Source organism: Cetorhinus maximus, chromosome 2 (assembly GCF_964194155.1).
Source record: "Cetorhinus maximus chromosome 2, sCetMax3.hap1.1, whole genome shotgun sequence".
NCBI classification, from domain to species: Eukaryota; Metazoa; Chordata; class Chondrichthyes; order Lamniformes; family Cetorhinidae; genus Cetorhinus; species Cetorhinus maximus.
The window spans coordinates 276411-292606 of NC_135880.1; the positions used below are offsets into that span (position 1 = coordinate 276411).

At 45.0% G+C, this 16196-nt stretch overlaps 1 protein-coding gene across 1 annotated transcript in view; it reads left to right on the plus strand.

Moving 5' to 3' along the window:
- Window positions 1-16196, plus strand: part of nup155 (nucleoporin 155) — a 276126-nt gene that overhangs the window by 71716 nt on the left and 188214 nt on the right. Inside the window, exons 11-12 of the mRNA XM_078557216.1 lie at window positions 1701-1798; window positions 11252-11404. Of these exons, the coding sequence (XP_078413342.1) occupies window positions 1701-1798; window positions 11252-11404 (251 nt within the window). The remainder of the gene's footprint in view (window positions 1-1700; window positions 1799-11251; window positions 11405-16196) is intronic.

Here is a 16196-nt window from a genome sequence, read left to right on the forward strand (position 1 = left end):
TGACTGTTCGCCCTCCCCCTTCAGAATGCTCTGCAGCTGTTCTCTGACATCCTTGACCCTGGCACCAGGGAGGCAACCCTGGAACCATCCTGGAGTCACGTCTACGGCCACAGAATTGCCTGTTTGCACCCCTCACTATTGAGTCTCCTCCCACGATTGCCCTTGCACCCTTACTCCTCCCCCCTTGTGCAGCTGAGCCACTCACAGTGCCGTGAACTTGGCTCTGGCTGCACTCTCCAGAGGAACCTTCACCGTTTTTCAACACAGAAAAATGGTTCTTGAGTGAGATGCACTCTGGGGCTTTCCTGACTACCTGCCTCCCTTCTTCTGACTGGTGGTCATCCATTCCCTCTCTGACTGACCCCATATTTTTAAACAGTGATCCCTAGTTCTAGATTCTCCCACAAGAGGAAACATCCTCTCCGCATCCACCCTGTCAAGATCTCTCAGGATCTTAAAGGTTTCAATTAAGTCACCTCTTACTCATGTTCGACCAATTTATTAGAGGAAGTAACAGGCAAAGTGGGTAAAGGGGAACCTGTAACTGTGGCGTACTTGGATTTCCAAAAAGCATGAAATAAGGTGCCACGTGCGTGTTTATATGTGTTTCGCCCTTCTCTCTGGGATGTTCCTTGTGTGTCTGTGTGTGTGTTGAGTTTTTATTCATTTACAGGATGTGTGCGTTACTGGCTGGGCCAGCATTTATTGCCTGTCCCTAATTGCCCTTGAGGAGGTGGTGGTGAGCTGCCTTCTTGAACCGCTGGCTGCAGTCCATGTGGTGTAGGTACACCCACAGTGCTGTTAGGGAGGGAGTTCCAGGATTTTGACCCAGCAACATTGAAGGAACAGCGATATATTTCCAAGTCAGGATGGTGAGTGACTTGGAGGGGAACTTTCAGGTGGTGATGTTCCCATCTATCTGCCGCCCTTGTCCTTCTAGATGATAGTGGTCGAGGGTTTGGAAGGCGTTGCCTGAGGAGCCTTTGTGTGTGTGTGTGTGTGTGTGTGTGTGTGTGTGTATCTGTGTGTGTGTGGGGCCCATCTCGCTGGAGTATTCCTGTGTTTGTCTATACTCCTCTCTGGGATATTCCTGTGTTGTGTGTCCACCTCTTCTGGAGTATTCCTGTTTGTCTCTGTGTAACCCCTCTTGCTGGGATATTTCTGTGTCTTTTTTAAAAATTAACTCATGGGATGTGAGCCACAAAATACTACTATGCCACTCCTGTATGTCTACCCCTCTCTATCTGGATATGGGAAGATGGTGGCATAATAATAATGTCACTGACCAGTAATCCAGAGGCCCAGGCTAATGCTCTCGGGACACAGGTTCAAAACCCATCGTCACAGCTGGTGGAATTTAAATTCAGTCAATAACTGTGGAATTAAAAGCTCGCCTCCGTAATGGTGACCATGAAACTATAATTGTTTGTTGTAAAAACCCATTTGGCTCACTAATGTCCTTTTGGGAAGCCGTCCTTAACTGGTCTGGCCTACATGTGGCTCCAGACCCACGGAATGTCGTCGATTCTCCCCTCTAAAATAGTCAAGCAAGTAACTCAACTCAAGGGCAATTAGGGATGGGGAACAGAAGCTGGCCTTACCAGCAACACCCACAACAAAGAAAAAAGAAATAATCTTGTGTTTGTGACACTGCACTGTTCTGTTGATGTTTTTTCTTACTGATCCTTTCTTCATCTCAGGACCATAGATCGTGCTGTCTTCAAACCGATTGTCCACATTGCAGTGATTGAGAGCTCGGAGTCCGTGGATTGCCATCTGTTGGCTGTGACACATGCAGGTAAGAAGTTGCAGGATTGATGCATTCAGGGTAATGCTAAGTAGGTGGATACTTTACTGCACACTTTTTTATTTGTTCATGGAATGTGGGCATTGCTGGCTCGGCCAGCATTTATTGCCCATCTCCAGTTGCCCATTAAGAAACATAGAAGATAGAAGCAGGAGTAGACCATTCGACCCTTCAAGCCTGCTCCGCCATTCATTATGATCATGCTGACCATCCAACTCAATAGCCTGCTCCCGCTTTCTCCCCATATCCTTTGATCCCTTTTGCCCCAAGAGCTATATCTAACTCCTTGAAAACATACAATGTTTTGGCCTCAACTACCTTCTGTGGTAGCGAATTCCTCAGGCTCACCACTCTCTGGGTAAAGGTAGTGGTCAGCTGCCTTATTGAATTGCTGCAGTCAATATGTGTAGGTGCACCCACAGTGCTGTTAGGGAGGGAGTTCCAGGATTTTGACTCGGCGACAGTGAAGGAACGGCGATATATTTCCAAGTCAGGATGGTGAGTGACTTGGAGGGGAACTTCCAGGTGGTGGTGTTCCCATTTATCTGCTGCCCTTGTCCTTCTAGATGGTAGTGGTCATAGGATTGGAAGGTGCTGTCTAAGGAGCCTTGGTGAGTTTCTGCAGTGCATCTTGTAGATGGTACAGACTTCTGCCACTGTGCGTCGTTGGTGGAGGGAGTAAATGTTTGTGGATGGGATGCCAGTCAAGTGTTCTGCTTTGTCCTGAATGGTGTCAAGCTTTTTGAGTGTTGTTGGAGCTGCACTCATCTAGGCAAGTGGACAGTATTCCATCACTTGTCTGACTTGTGCCTTGTCGATGGTGGACAGGCTTTAGGGAGTCAGGAGGTGCATGAGTCACTGCAGGATTCCTAGCCTCTGAGTTGCTCTTTGGCCACAGTATTTATAATGCTTGTCCAGTCAGTTTCTTGTCAATGGTAACCCCCCCCCCGCTGCCTCCAAGGACCTTTATAGTGGGGTATTCAGTGATGATAATGCTATTGAATGTCAAGGGGCGATGGTTAGATTCTGTCTTGTTGGAGATGGCCATTGCCTGGCACTTGTGTGGTGCAAATGTTACTTGCGACTTGTCAGCCCATGCCTGGATATTGTCCAGGTCTTGCTGCATTTGGACATGGGACTGCTTCAGTATCTGAGGAGCTGCGAATGGTGCTGAACTTTGCAATCATTAGCGAACATCCCCACTTCTGACTTTATGATGGAAGGAAAGTCATTAATGAAGCAGCTGAAGATGTTGGGCTGAGGACACTACCCTGAGGAACGCCTGCAGTGACGTCCTGAAGCTGAGATGACTGACATCCAATAACCACAACCATCTTCCTTTGTGCTTAGGTATGACCCCAACCAGTGGAGAGTTCACCCCCTGATTCCCATTGACTCCAGTTTTGCCAGGGCTCCTTGAAGCCACTCGGTCAAATGCTGCCTTGATGTCAAGGGCAGTCACTCCTACGTCTCTGGAGTTCAGCTGTTTTGTCCATGTTTGAATCAAGGCCGTTATGAAGTCAGGAGCTGAGTAGCCCTGGCAGAACCCAGACTGAGCATCAGTGAGCAGGTTATTGCTAAGTAAGTGCCGCTTGATAGCACTGTTGATGATGACACCTTACATTGTGTTACTGATGATGCAGAGTAGTGTGTGAGGTAGACATGGGGGTACTACTGAGAGAGTCTGATGTTCCTGGGAGTGTCAATACTGAGAAGGATTGTGTGACACTGGGTCACACAATGATGATGCTGATTAGTTTGAATTCAGCAATAATGATCAGTGGGACTCTACTATGTTCAGACCTGGGTAGCAGAAGATGTCAAGACCTGAGAGAGGGTGCAGAAAAGATTTACTAGAATGATGATCTTCAGTTATGTGGAGAGACCAAATAAACTGGGATTGTTCTCCTTAGAGCAGAGAAGGTTAAGGGGGCATCTTTGTCACTCTCTCCTTTGCTCCCACCTATCCCTGACCTTGAATCTTGCTCCACCCCTCTTAAACAGTATAAAATCCATCACATTTCTACTTCTCTTGAGCCCTGAAGAAGAGTCATACGGATTTGAAATGCTAACTCTGTTTCTCTCTCCAGGGATGCTATCAGACCTGAGTTTTTCCAGCATTTTCTGACTTTATTTAAGGTTAAGAGGATATTAGTTAGAGGTGCTCAAAATCATGAAGAAATTTGTTCGAGAATTATAGTAAAGATATATAAAAGGGTGGTAATAGGCGGAGTTGCCCAATTAGGAATGAAGAAGAGGATGTAAGCATTCAGGAAGGGGCATGACTGAGATATTAAAATGACTTTGCATTTGTTTATTCGATGGAAGAAGATGCTACCATAGAAACCATAGAAAAGTTACAGCACAGAGGAGGCCATTCGGCCCATCTTGTCCATGCCAGCCCGAGGACACCCAGGTGCCCTTTCTAATCCCACCTTCCTGCACCCGGCCCATAGCCCTGCAGCTTACAGCACTTAAGTTGCAGATAGAGGTACTTTTTAAAAGAGTTTCCGCCTCTACCACCAACTTGGGCAGCGAATTCCAGACACCCATTGCCCTCTGCATAAAAAAGTTCTTCCTCATGTCTCCCCTACACCTTCTGCCACTTATCTTGAATCTATGTCCCCTGGTTCTAGAGTTCTCCATCAAGGGAAACAATTTTATCCTGTCCACTCTATCTATTCCCCTCATAATTTTGTCCACCTCAATCAAGTCACCTCTCAGCCTTCTTTGTTCTAAGGAAAATAACCCCAACCTATCCAATCTCTCCTCGTAGCTACACTTTTCTAACCCTGGCAACATTCTTGTAAACCTCCTCTGCACTCTCTCCAGAGCTATTACGTCCTTCCTGTAATGTGGTGACCAGAACTGCACACAATATTCCAGTTGTGGCCTCACCAGTGTTTTATACAATTCCAACATTATATCCTTACTTTTATATTCTATAGCTCTGCCAATGAAGGAAAGCATTCCATATGCCTTCTTTACAACCTTGTCTACTTGAACTGCTGTCTTCAGGGACTAAGGCTATGATTCACGGAGGCTGCCAGCTGGTGACTATACCAAAGTTACAACCTCAAACTTGGTGGAAACTGGCTGCAGGCTGGTTAAATCCAGTAAGGCTACCACATGGGGCTTCCTTACCTCCCACACGCTCAGCACCACAGGAATAGAACGGGGCCATTCAGCCCCTCAAGCCTCTAATGTATCAGGAGTCCAATATAAAGTAACCAGAGCAACAAAGGTGTGCCCGGACACTGGTGCATGGCTTACTATTGACGCGCTAGCATGTCTCTCAACTCTCTCACAGGGCTCAGCGGTGGCTAGCAGCCCAGGATGGTGCTGAGATGTGCTGACTAGGAGGGTCCCGGCTTGTGCTGCAGGCAGGGAGAGGTACTGGAGCGGTACTGTGGGCGGTGGGGTAGCGGGAGTCTGGGTCCCTTCTTCCTGGGTTAGGGAAGGGAGGACAGTCAGAATTCTGGTTTCTGTTCACCGTACGGTGACTGCAGATGGGACATGCCTTATGTCGGCATCATCAATGTCGTTGGCTGTCCCTCGATTCGAGGATGATGTCTACTCAGTGGCGAGTTTCTGCTAGGAGTCTTCACGTAAGTCAACAGGCTGATTCTCGGCTCACAGATCTTTGGACCCACAGGACAAGATGACCCACGAGGTGGTGCGGTCCGGAGTGCAGGATTTGCTTCCTTGCCTTTCCTTCTCTGCTGCCGCTCTGCCTCATCATGAAGGCATTGTGATTCAAAAGCTTGAGGGACAAGCTGTCGCTATTTTGAAAAATTGGCAGTGAGCTCCTCCCAGTCATTCATGTGAGTTTCAGTGGGTCTGAAGCGTTTTCTTTGTCCTCCCCTGGAACTTTGGCCATTTGAGAGTTGAGAAAACAGTGCCTGGCAAGGGAGCCGCTTTTCGACCATTCGACCACAGTGTCCGGTTCGTTGTAGTTGGTTTTGCAGGAGTTTTGCCTGAATGCTTGTGGAACTGGCTTCAAGAAGGACACTAGCGTTTGTTTGACTGACCTCCCATTGAATCTGGAGGATGCAGTGTAGACAACCCAAGTCATTGTGAAAGAGGAGGTCGATACAATACTGCTTGAACTAAAAATTGATAACAGAGGAGGGGCCTCAACTTTTTACAATTTATATAAATGACTTGGATGAAAGGACCGAAGGTATGGTTGTTAAATTTGCTGATGACACAAAGCTAGGTAGGGAAGTAAGTAAATTGTGAAGAGAACATAAGGATGCTACAAAGGGATAGAGATAGGCTAAGTGAGTGGGCAGTGATCTGGCAAATGGAGTATAATTTGGGCAATGTGAAATTGTCCATTTTGGCAGGAAGAATAAAAAATAAGCTTATTATCCAAATGGTGAGAGATTGCACAGCTCTGAGATTCAGAGGCATCTGGGTGTCCCAGTGCATGAATCTCAAAAGGTTAGTATGCAGTTACAGCAGGCAATTAGGAAAGCTGTCATTTATTGTGAGGGGAATTAATTACAAAAATAGGGAGGTTATGCTTCAGCTGTACAGGGCACTGGTAACACCACATGTAGAATATTGTGTATAGCCCTGGTCTCCTTATTTAAGGAAAGAGGTAAATGCGTTAGAAGCAGTTCAGAGAAAGTTTACTAGACTAATACCAGGAATGGGTGGGTTGTCTTATGAGGAAAGATTGGACAGGCTAGGCTTGCATCCACTGGAATTTAGAAGAGTAAAAGGCGACTCGATTTAAACCTTTAAGATCCTGAGGGGTTTTGGCCGGGTGGATGTGGAGAGGATGTTTCCTGTTGTGGGAGAGTCTAGAAGTAGGGGTCACTGTTTAAAATAAGGGGTCGCTCGTTTAAGGCGGAGATGGAGAAATTTTTTCTGAGGGTCATGAGTCCTTAGAACTCTCTTCCTCAAAAGGCGGTGGAAGCAGAGTCTGAATATTTTTAAGGCGAAGCTAGATAGATTCATGATTAACAAGGGGGTGAAAGGTTATTGGGATGGCCAGGAATGTGGGGTTGAGGTTACATTCAGATCAGTCATGATCTTATTGAATGTTGGACACAAGGGGCCAAGTGGCCTACTCCTGCTCCAAATTCATATGCTTGTAGGTATTCAATAGGCTGGCTGTACTTAAAATTGTTAAGCCACCAAGGCCGATGAGATGCATCCAAGGATACTGAGGGAAGTGAGAGTAGAAATTGCAGATGGACTGGACATTGTCTTCAAATCCTCCTTGGACTCGGGTGGTGCCACAGGACTGGAGAGTTGCAAATGTTTACACCCTCGTTCAAACAAGGTTGTAAGGATAAGCCCAGCAACCACAGGGCAGTCAATTTAACCTCGGTGGTAAGGAGGCTTTTAGAAATGATAATCTGGGACAAATTTAACAGTCACTTGCACCAATGTCAATTAATTTTAAAAAGCCAGCACGGATTTGTTAAGGGAAAATCGCATTTAACAAACTTGATTTGAGGTTTTAGATGAGATAACGGAGGGTTGATGAGGGCAGTACAGTTGATAGATACATGCATTTCCAAAAGGTGATTGATAAGTAATATGGTTGATTCTTAACTGTCCTCTGAAATGACCGAGCAAGGTCAGTTCAAGGGCAATTAAGAATGGGCAACAAATGCTGGCCTTGCCAGTGACACCCACATCCCATGAAAAAATAAGGAAAAAACTGCCACCACAGCAGACTTGTGAGCAAAGTTGAAGCCTGTGGAATAAAGGTACTCTGGCAGCATGGATACAAAGTTGACTGAGTGACAGGAAACAAAGCCATGGTGAATGCTTGTTTTTCTGACGAGAGGACAGAATATAGTGGAGTTCCCAGGAGTTGGTACTGGGACCACTGCTTTTCTTGATTTATGTTCATGACCTAGACTTGGATATGTATAGAGCACAACTTCAAAATTTGCAGATTTCTGGTCAAAGTCCTGGAATTCCCTCCCTAACAGAAGACAGCTCACCACCACCACCTCAAGGGCAATGAGGGATGGGCAACAAATGCTGGCCCAGCCAGTGACGCCCACAATCCGTGAAAGAATCAAAAGAAGGGACAAAACTTGAAAATATTGTGAACTGAGGATGGTTGTGATAGACTTCAAGAGGACATAGACAGGCTGTTGGAATGAACATGTGGCGGATGAAATTTAATATAGAAAAGTGTGAAGTGATACATTTTGGTTGGAAGAACACGGAGAGACAATATGAAATAAGGGATATAATTCCAAAAGGAGTGCAGGAGCAGAGGGACTTGGGGTATATGTGTATAAATCATTGAAGTTGGCAGGGCAGATTGATAAGTGTTGTGTTCGATTGAAGTATACAAGATCCTGAATGGCCTTGACAAGGTGGGTGTCGAAAGGATGTTTCCTCTTGTGCGTGAGTCCAGAACTAAGGGACACTGTTTTAAAACTAGGGGTCGCCCTTTTAGGACAGAGGTGAGGAGAATTTTTTTCTCTTGAGGGTTGTGCAACTTTGGAACTCTCTGCCTCAGAAGGTGGTGGAGGCGGGGTCATTTAATATTTTTAAGGCAGAGGTGGGCAGATTCTTGTTAGGCAAGGGAATTGAAGGTTATCGGGATTTGATGCGAATGTGAAAATCGAAATACAAGAAGATCAACCATGATCTTATTGAATGGTGGAGCAGGCTCAAGGGGCCGAATAGTCTACTCCTGTTCCTGTTTCTTATGTTCTTAATAAGGAACCCTGGACTTTATAAGTAGAGGCATAGAGTACAAAAGCAAGGGAATTATGGTGAACCTTTATAAACACTGGTTTGGCTCAACTAGAATATTGTCCCCAATTCTGAGCATCACCCTTTGGAAGGATGTGAAGGCAATGGAGAAGGTGCAGAAAATATTTGAGAATGATTTCAGGAATGAGAGACTTAAGTTATGTGAATAGACTGGAGAAGGTGGGGCTGTTCTCCTGAGAAACCTTCTATCTCAAAGAGGAGATTTGATAGAGGTGTTCAAAATTATGAGGAATCTGGAAAGAGCAGAAAGGGTAAAAACATAACAAAAACAAAAATACCTGGAAAAACTCAGCAGGCCTGGCAGCATCGGCGGAGAGGAACACAGTTAACGTTTCGAGTCCGAATGACCCTTCAACAGAACTAAGTAAAAGTAGAAGAGAGGTGAAATATATGCTGGTTTAAGCTTATATTTCACAGATGCTGCCAGACCTGCTGAGTTTTTCCAGGTATTTTTGTTTTTGTTTTGGATTTCCAGCATCCGCAGTTTTTTGCTTTTATCCAAGGGAAAAAACATGTTCCCATTGGTGGAAAGGTTGAGAACCAGAGGCCACCGATTTCAAATGATTAGCAAAAGAACCAAAGTGACATGAGAAAGTGATATGCAGCAAGTGATTATGATCTGGACTGCACTGCCTGAGAGTGTGGTAGAGACACATTCAGTAGCAACTTTCAGAAGAAAATTGGATAAATGGTTGAAGAGAAAACAGTTGCATGGCTTTGAACCAAGAGCAGGGGTGTGGGGCAAATTGGATAGCTCTTTCAAAGAGCCAGGATAAGCACGATGGACCAAATGCTCTCCTCCTGTACTGCGTCATTATTATTACATATGCCAATCGATTAAGTCAACTCACGAGGAACATAGGAAATAGGTGCAGGAGTAGGCTTTTTGGTCCATCAAGCTTGCTCCACCATACAAACAAATCATGGCTGATCATCTACCTCTACCCCATTTTTCCTTACTGTCCCCATATCCATTGATGTCATTAGTTTCCAAAAATCTGTCTATTTTGACCTTGAACATGCTCAATAATTGAGTTTCCACAGCCCTCTGGGGTAGACAATTTCAAAGATTCACCACTCTCTGAGTGAAGAAATTCCTCCTTTGGTAGGAGTTGTTTGTAGGCCAGCAAATAGTGGTAGTAATGTCGGCACTGTGTAAATCAGGAAATTAGAAGTGCACGTAACAAGGATAATACAGTAATCATTGGGGACTTCAGTCTGCATGTAGAGTAAACCTAATTAGCACTAATGCTGAGGAGGATGAATTCCTGGAATGTATACGAGATGGTTTTCAAGAGCAGCATGATAGAATTTTACATGAAGTTCAAAAATGATGTAGTTCAATATAAAACTAGTGTCTTTAATCTAAACAAAGGAAAGTGTGAAGGTATGAGGGGAAAGTTGGCTGAGATAGGCTGAAGGACTACATTAAAAGATATGACAAAATGCGGATGCTGGAAATCCAGAACAAAAATAGCTGGACAAACTCAGCAGGTCTGACAGCATCTGCGAAGAACTGATGAAGAGTCATACGGACACGAAACGTTAACTGTATTCCTCTCCGCAGATGCTGTCAGACCTGCTGAGTTTTTCCAGCTATTTTTGTTTTTGTTAAAATATATGACAGTAGACGGGCAATGGTGAGCATTTAAAGAATTAATACATTGTTTGCAACAAATTGACATTCCTTTCAGATACAGAAAGCCAATAGGAAAAGTGAGCCAACCTTGGCTAACAAGAGAAATTAAAGATTCTATCCGATTAAAGTAAGGGGCATATAAAGTTGCCAAAAAAAGTAGTAAGCCTGAGGGTTGGGAGCATTTTAAAATTCAGCAAAGGAGGACCAAGAAATTGTTAAGGAAAGAGAAAATAGAATATGAATTTAAGCTAGCAAGGATCATAAAAACAGATTGTAAAAGCTTCTAGAGGTAGGTAAAATGGAAAAGGTTAGTAAAGACAAATGTGGATCCATTACAGGCAGATGGAGAATAAGGAAATGACAGAGAAACTAAACAAATACTTTGTATTTTCCTCTGTGAAGGCAGACACAAGAAACCTGCTTGAAATATTGCAGAGCCAAGGGATTGAGGATTTCAAAGAAATTAATACTTGTAAAAAAAAAGTAGTCCTGGAAAAATTGGCTGACAGTTGATAAATCCCCTGGACCTGTGTTCTACATCTCAGAGTGTTGAAAGAGGTGGCTGTAGAGAGAGTGGATGCATTTGCGATCATCATTTAAAATTCTATAGATTCTGGAAGAGTGCCTGCAGATTGGAAGGTAGCAAATGTGACCCCGCTATTTAAGAAAGGAGGGAGAGAGAAAACTGGGAACTACAGAGCTGTTAGCCTGACATAAGTAGTCGGAAAAAGCTAGAACCTATTACAAGGGATGTGATAACTGGGCACTGAGAAAATAATAGTGAGGCTGGGCAGATTCAATAATGGATTTATGAAAGGGAAATAGTGTTTGACAAACCTGTTGACTGCTACACCAGTCCATAGTTCAGATGTACCAATTCTACACTGGCCTATAGTCTGGCCGCACTGACTGCTGTCTACACTGGTCTATAGTCTGGCCGCACTGACTGCTGTCTACACTGATTTATAGTCTGGCCGCACTGACTGCTGCCTCTGTACTGATCTATAGTCTGGCCGCACTGATTGCTGTCTTTTCTTTGGGTCCAGGTGTCCGACTGTATTTCAGCACTATGCCCTTCAAGCATCCGGCTATACGGCCCACTGTGCTGGCGCTCGTACACGTCCGTCTGCCACCAGGGTTCTCTGCCTCAGCTACTCCACAGAGACCCTCCAAAGTTCACAAAGCTCTTTATACCAAAGGTACGTCTGTCATATGTAAATCTGTAAAAGTGTTTTTGTATCTTACTTATCTGCTCTGTAGAAGGTTTTCCAAAACCAAACTCTGACTGGCTCTTCTCCAAAGAATCGTTCATAGCCTGAAAGGACGGCCTGAGCTGGCCTACATGAAGTTAGTAAGTTGGGATTCTGTATTGACACCTGATGTCTGAGGCTGTGCATTGGTTGTCTATATTAATCCAGAAAACCTATAGCGTTTTCTTATGTTTGATAAAGTGCCACATTAAAGGTTATTGCAGAAAATAAAAGCTCATGGTGTTGGGGGTTATCATATTGGCGTGGATAGAAGATTGGCTGGCTAATAGGAAGCAGAAAGTAGGCATAAATGGGCCTGTTTCAGGTTGGCAAGATGTAACGAGTGTTATGTCACAGGGATCAGTGCTGAGATCTCAACTGTTCACAATTTATATAAATGACTTGGATGAAGGGATAGTTTCCAAATTTGATGATGACACAAAGATAGGAAAATAAGTTCTGAAGAGGACATAAGGAAGGCTACAAACAGATATAGATAGGTTAAGTGAGTGGGCAAAGATCTGGCAGAGGGAGTGTAATGTGGGAAAATGTGAAATTATCCATTTTGTTAGGGAGAATAAAAGAGAAGCATATTAGACTCATCAACATTTACAGCACAGAAGGAGGCCATTCAGCCATCATGTCTGCCCCGGTCAACAAAGATCTGACTACACCAATCTTTTTTTCCGGCGCTTGTCCCATAGTCCTGGAGGCTATGCCAACGTAAGTGAACAACCCTAGCCTATCCAATCTTTCCTCTCAGCTCAGACCCTCCAGCCCAGGCAGCATCCTGGTAAATCTCCTCTGCACCCTCTCCAACTTCCCCACCACAGAGGTTAGACTGACTGGCTAGACTAATTTCCTGGTCTATCCCTTCCTCCCTTTTTCATAATGGGATAACGTTAGCAGTCCTCTGGCACCTCACCTGTGGCCAGAGAGGATTTGAAAATTACTGCCAGGGCCCCTGATCTCGCTTCCCTTACCTCCCTCAACAGCCTGGGATACATCTCATCCGGGCCTGTGGATTTATCCACTTTTAAGGCCGTGAAACCCGTTGGTACCTCCTCTCTCTCTGTTAATTTCCTCTAATATTTCACAGTCCTGATGTCTATACCTGCGTTGTCCTTTTCATTGTGAACAACGATGCAAAGTATTCATTGAGGACTGTACCCACGTCTTTCAGGCCCACACACACATTACCTCTATGGTCCCAAATTGGCCCTACACTTTCCCTAATTATTCTCTTGCTCTTTATATATTTAAAAAAGCCTTTTGGGTTTTCCTTCATTCTACCCACCAATGCTTTCTCATGCGCTTTCTTAGCTTTCCTAATTTCCTTTTTAAGTCCCCCCCACCCTGCACTTTTTATACTCCTCTAGGGACTCTATTGTATTGAGCCCTCCGTACCTGCCATAAGCTTCTCTTGTTTTCTTAATCCGAACCTATATGTCCCTTGACATCCAGGGTTCTCCGGACTTGGCCTCCCCCCTTTGTCTTTACGGGAACATATTTGCCCTGTACTCGTATTATTTCCTCCTTGAATGCCTCCCACTGCTCTGACAGAGTTTTATCTACAAGTAGCTGCTCCCAGTCCACACGGGTCAAATCATATCTCATCTTAGTAAAATTAGCCTTTCCCCAGTTTAGAACTTTTATTCCCGGCCCAACCTTATCCTCTTCCATAACTATCCTAAACAAAACTGAGTAATGGTCACTCCAAAATGCTCCCCTACTGATACACCTTCCACCTGCCTGGGCTCATTTCTGAATATTAGGTCTAGAACTGCCCCCTCCCTTGTTGGGCTTTCTGCATATTGGCTAAAAATGTTCTCCTTGATGCAACTTAAGAATTTTGCTCCCTCCCTACCTTGCACTCTCAAGCTATCACAGTTAATATAAAAGCAAAATACTGCAGATGCTGGAAATCTGAAACAAAAACAAAAATTGCTGGAAAAACACAGCATCTGTGGAAAGGAAGACAGAGTTAACGTTTCGAGTCCGTATGACTCTTCATCAGAACTAAAGACTCTTCTGAAGAGGAGTCATACGGACTCGAAACGTTAACTCTGTCTTCCTTTCCACAGATGCTGTCAGACCTGCTGAGTTTTTCCAGCAATTTTTGTTTCTATCACAGTTAACATTTGGGTAGTTAAAATCCCCTACTATTACTGCCCTATTATTCTTACACTTCTCTGAAATTTGATTCCATATTTGATCCTCTATCTCTCCCTGACTGTTTGGGGGCCTATTGTACACACCCAACAGCGTGTTTGCCCCTTTTGTGTTTTTTACTTCTACCCACATGGCTTCATTTGATGATCCTTCCAAGATATCATCCCTCCTCACTGCTATAATTGATTCCTTGATCAATATTGCGACCCCCCCCCCCCCCCCCCCCCCCCATTGCCTTCTATCTCGTCTGAATACCCTATAACCACGAATGTTGAGCTGCCAATCCTGCCCTTGTTTCAGCTAAGTTTCGGTGATAGCTATGTTATCATAGTCTCACGTGCCTATCTGTGCCCTCAGCTCGTCTGTCTTATTCCTCAGGCTCCTTGCTTTAAAATATATTCCATTTAGCCTTGCTAAACTCACTACTTTCTTATTTAGCCTATGTTTCCTCTGCTTTCCAGACTCGCTCACTAGCCTTTTAGCTTCTAATTCCATCACAGCTTCTCTCCCATCTGAACTACTTTTCAGGATCCCTCCCACCCATCAATTTAGCTTAAATCGGCCCCAACAGCATTAGCAAACCTCCCCACGAGGATGTTGGTCCCGTTCCTGTTCAGATGTAACCCATCTAATTTGTACAGGTCCCACCTCCCCCAGAAATGGTCCAAATGCCCCAAGTATCTAAAGCCCTCCCTCCTGCACCAGCTCTCTAGCCACTCATTCATCTGCTCTATCCTTCTGTTTCTACACTTACTACTGCGTAGCACCGGGAATAATCCGGAGGTGACTACCTTTGACGTCCCGCTTACCAATTTCCTGCCCAGCTCCCTAAAGTCTACTTGTAAGACCTCATTTCTCTTTCTTCCTATGTCATCGGTCCCAACATGGACCACGACCTCTGGCTGTTCACCCTCCCCCTTCAGAATTCCCTGCAGCCATTGCATGACATCCTTGACCCTGGCACCCGGGAGGCAACCTACCATCCTGGTGTCACATCTACGGCTGCAGAAGCGCCTGCCTACTCCCCTCACTAATGAGTCCCCTACCACTATTCCTCCCCCACTGAGCAGCTGGACCACCCACAGTGCCATGGCCTTGGCTCTGGCTGGCCTTCGCAGAGGAACCATCACTCGCTCTGTTTTCCAAGGCCGAAAAATGGTTTGCGAACGAGATGCATTCGGGATTTTTTCACTACCTGCCTGGTCCCCTTCATCTGCCTGGTGGTCACCCATTCCCTCTCTGCTTGCACTTCCTTAAGCTGCGGGGTGATCACATCCTGAAACTTGCTGTCCACGAACCCCTCAGCCTCGTGAACGCACCGTGGTGCTCCCAGCTGCCGCTCAAGCTCCAAAACCTGGAGCTCGAGTTGCTCCAGTTGGAGGCACCTCCTGCACACATGGTCATCCAGACCGCCAGGAGCGTCTGGATTTCCCACATAGCGCAGGATGTGCAAATCAAGGGTCTGAGCTCCCCAGACATGTCTTAACTGAATAGAATATGGACCTTTGCTTTTATTTTACCCTTACTCCTACTTGATTATAGACTAGATGCTCGATCCTCTAGATGCTGATGACTGCCTGTCCCAGGGTTGTCCTCTCGCACTCTCCTCTCGGTGCTGCTGACTGCCTATCCGAGGGCCCTCCTTTCGCACTCTTCTCCCCAAATTATGAGAGATTACAGAGGTCTGAAGCGCAGAGGGATCTGGAGTCCGAGTGCATGAATCACAAAAGGCTAGTATGCAAGTACAGCAAGTAATTAGGAAAGCTAATAGAATGTTATCATTTATTGCAAGGGGAATTGAATACAAAAATAGGGAGGTTATGCTTCAGTTGTACAGGGCAGTATCGAGACCACATTTGGAGTACCGTGTACAGTATTGGCCACCTTATTTAAGGGGAGGATGTAACTGCATTGGGAGCAGCTCAGAGAAGGTTTACCAGACTAATATCTGGAATGGGTGGGTTGTCTTATGAGGAAAGGTTGGACAGGCTAGGCTTGTATCCACTGGAGTTTAGAAGAGTAAGAGGCTACTTGATTGCTTGCAGGGAATATAAAAACTGACTGTAAAAGTTTCTATAGGTATGTGAAGAGAAAAAGATTGGTGAAGACAAATGTTAGATTCCTTACAGTCAGAAACAGGGGAATTTATAATGGGGAACAAAGAAATGACTGACCAACTAAATACATACTTTGGTTCTGTCTTCACAAAGGAGGACACGAATAACATACCAGAAATGTTGGGGAACACAGGGTTTAGTGAGAGGGAGGAACTGAAAGAAATCGGTATTAGTAGAGAAATGGTGTTGGAGAAATTGATGGGATTGAAGGGCTGAAAAATCCCCAGGGCCAGATAATCTACATCCCAGAGTACTGAAGGAAGTGGCCCTAGAAATAGTGGATGCATTGGTGGTCATCTTCTGAGATTCTGTAGACTCTGGAACAGTTCCTACAGATTGGAGGGTAGCTAATGTAACCCCACTATTTAAAAAGGGAGGTAGAGAGAAAACAGGAATTTATAGACCAGTCAGCCTGACGTCGGTAGTGGGGAAAATTCTAGAGTCCATTATAA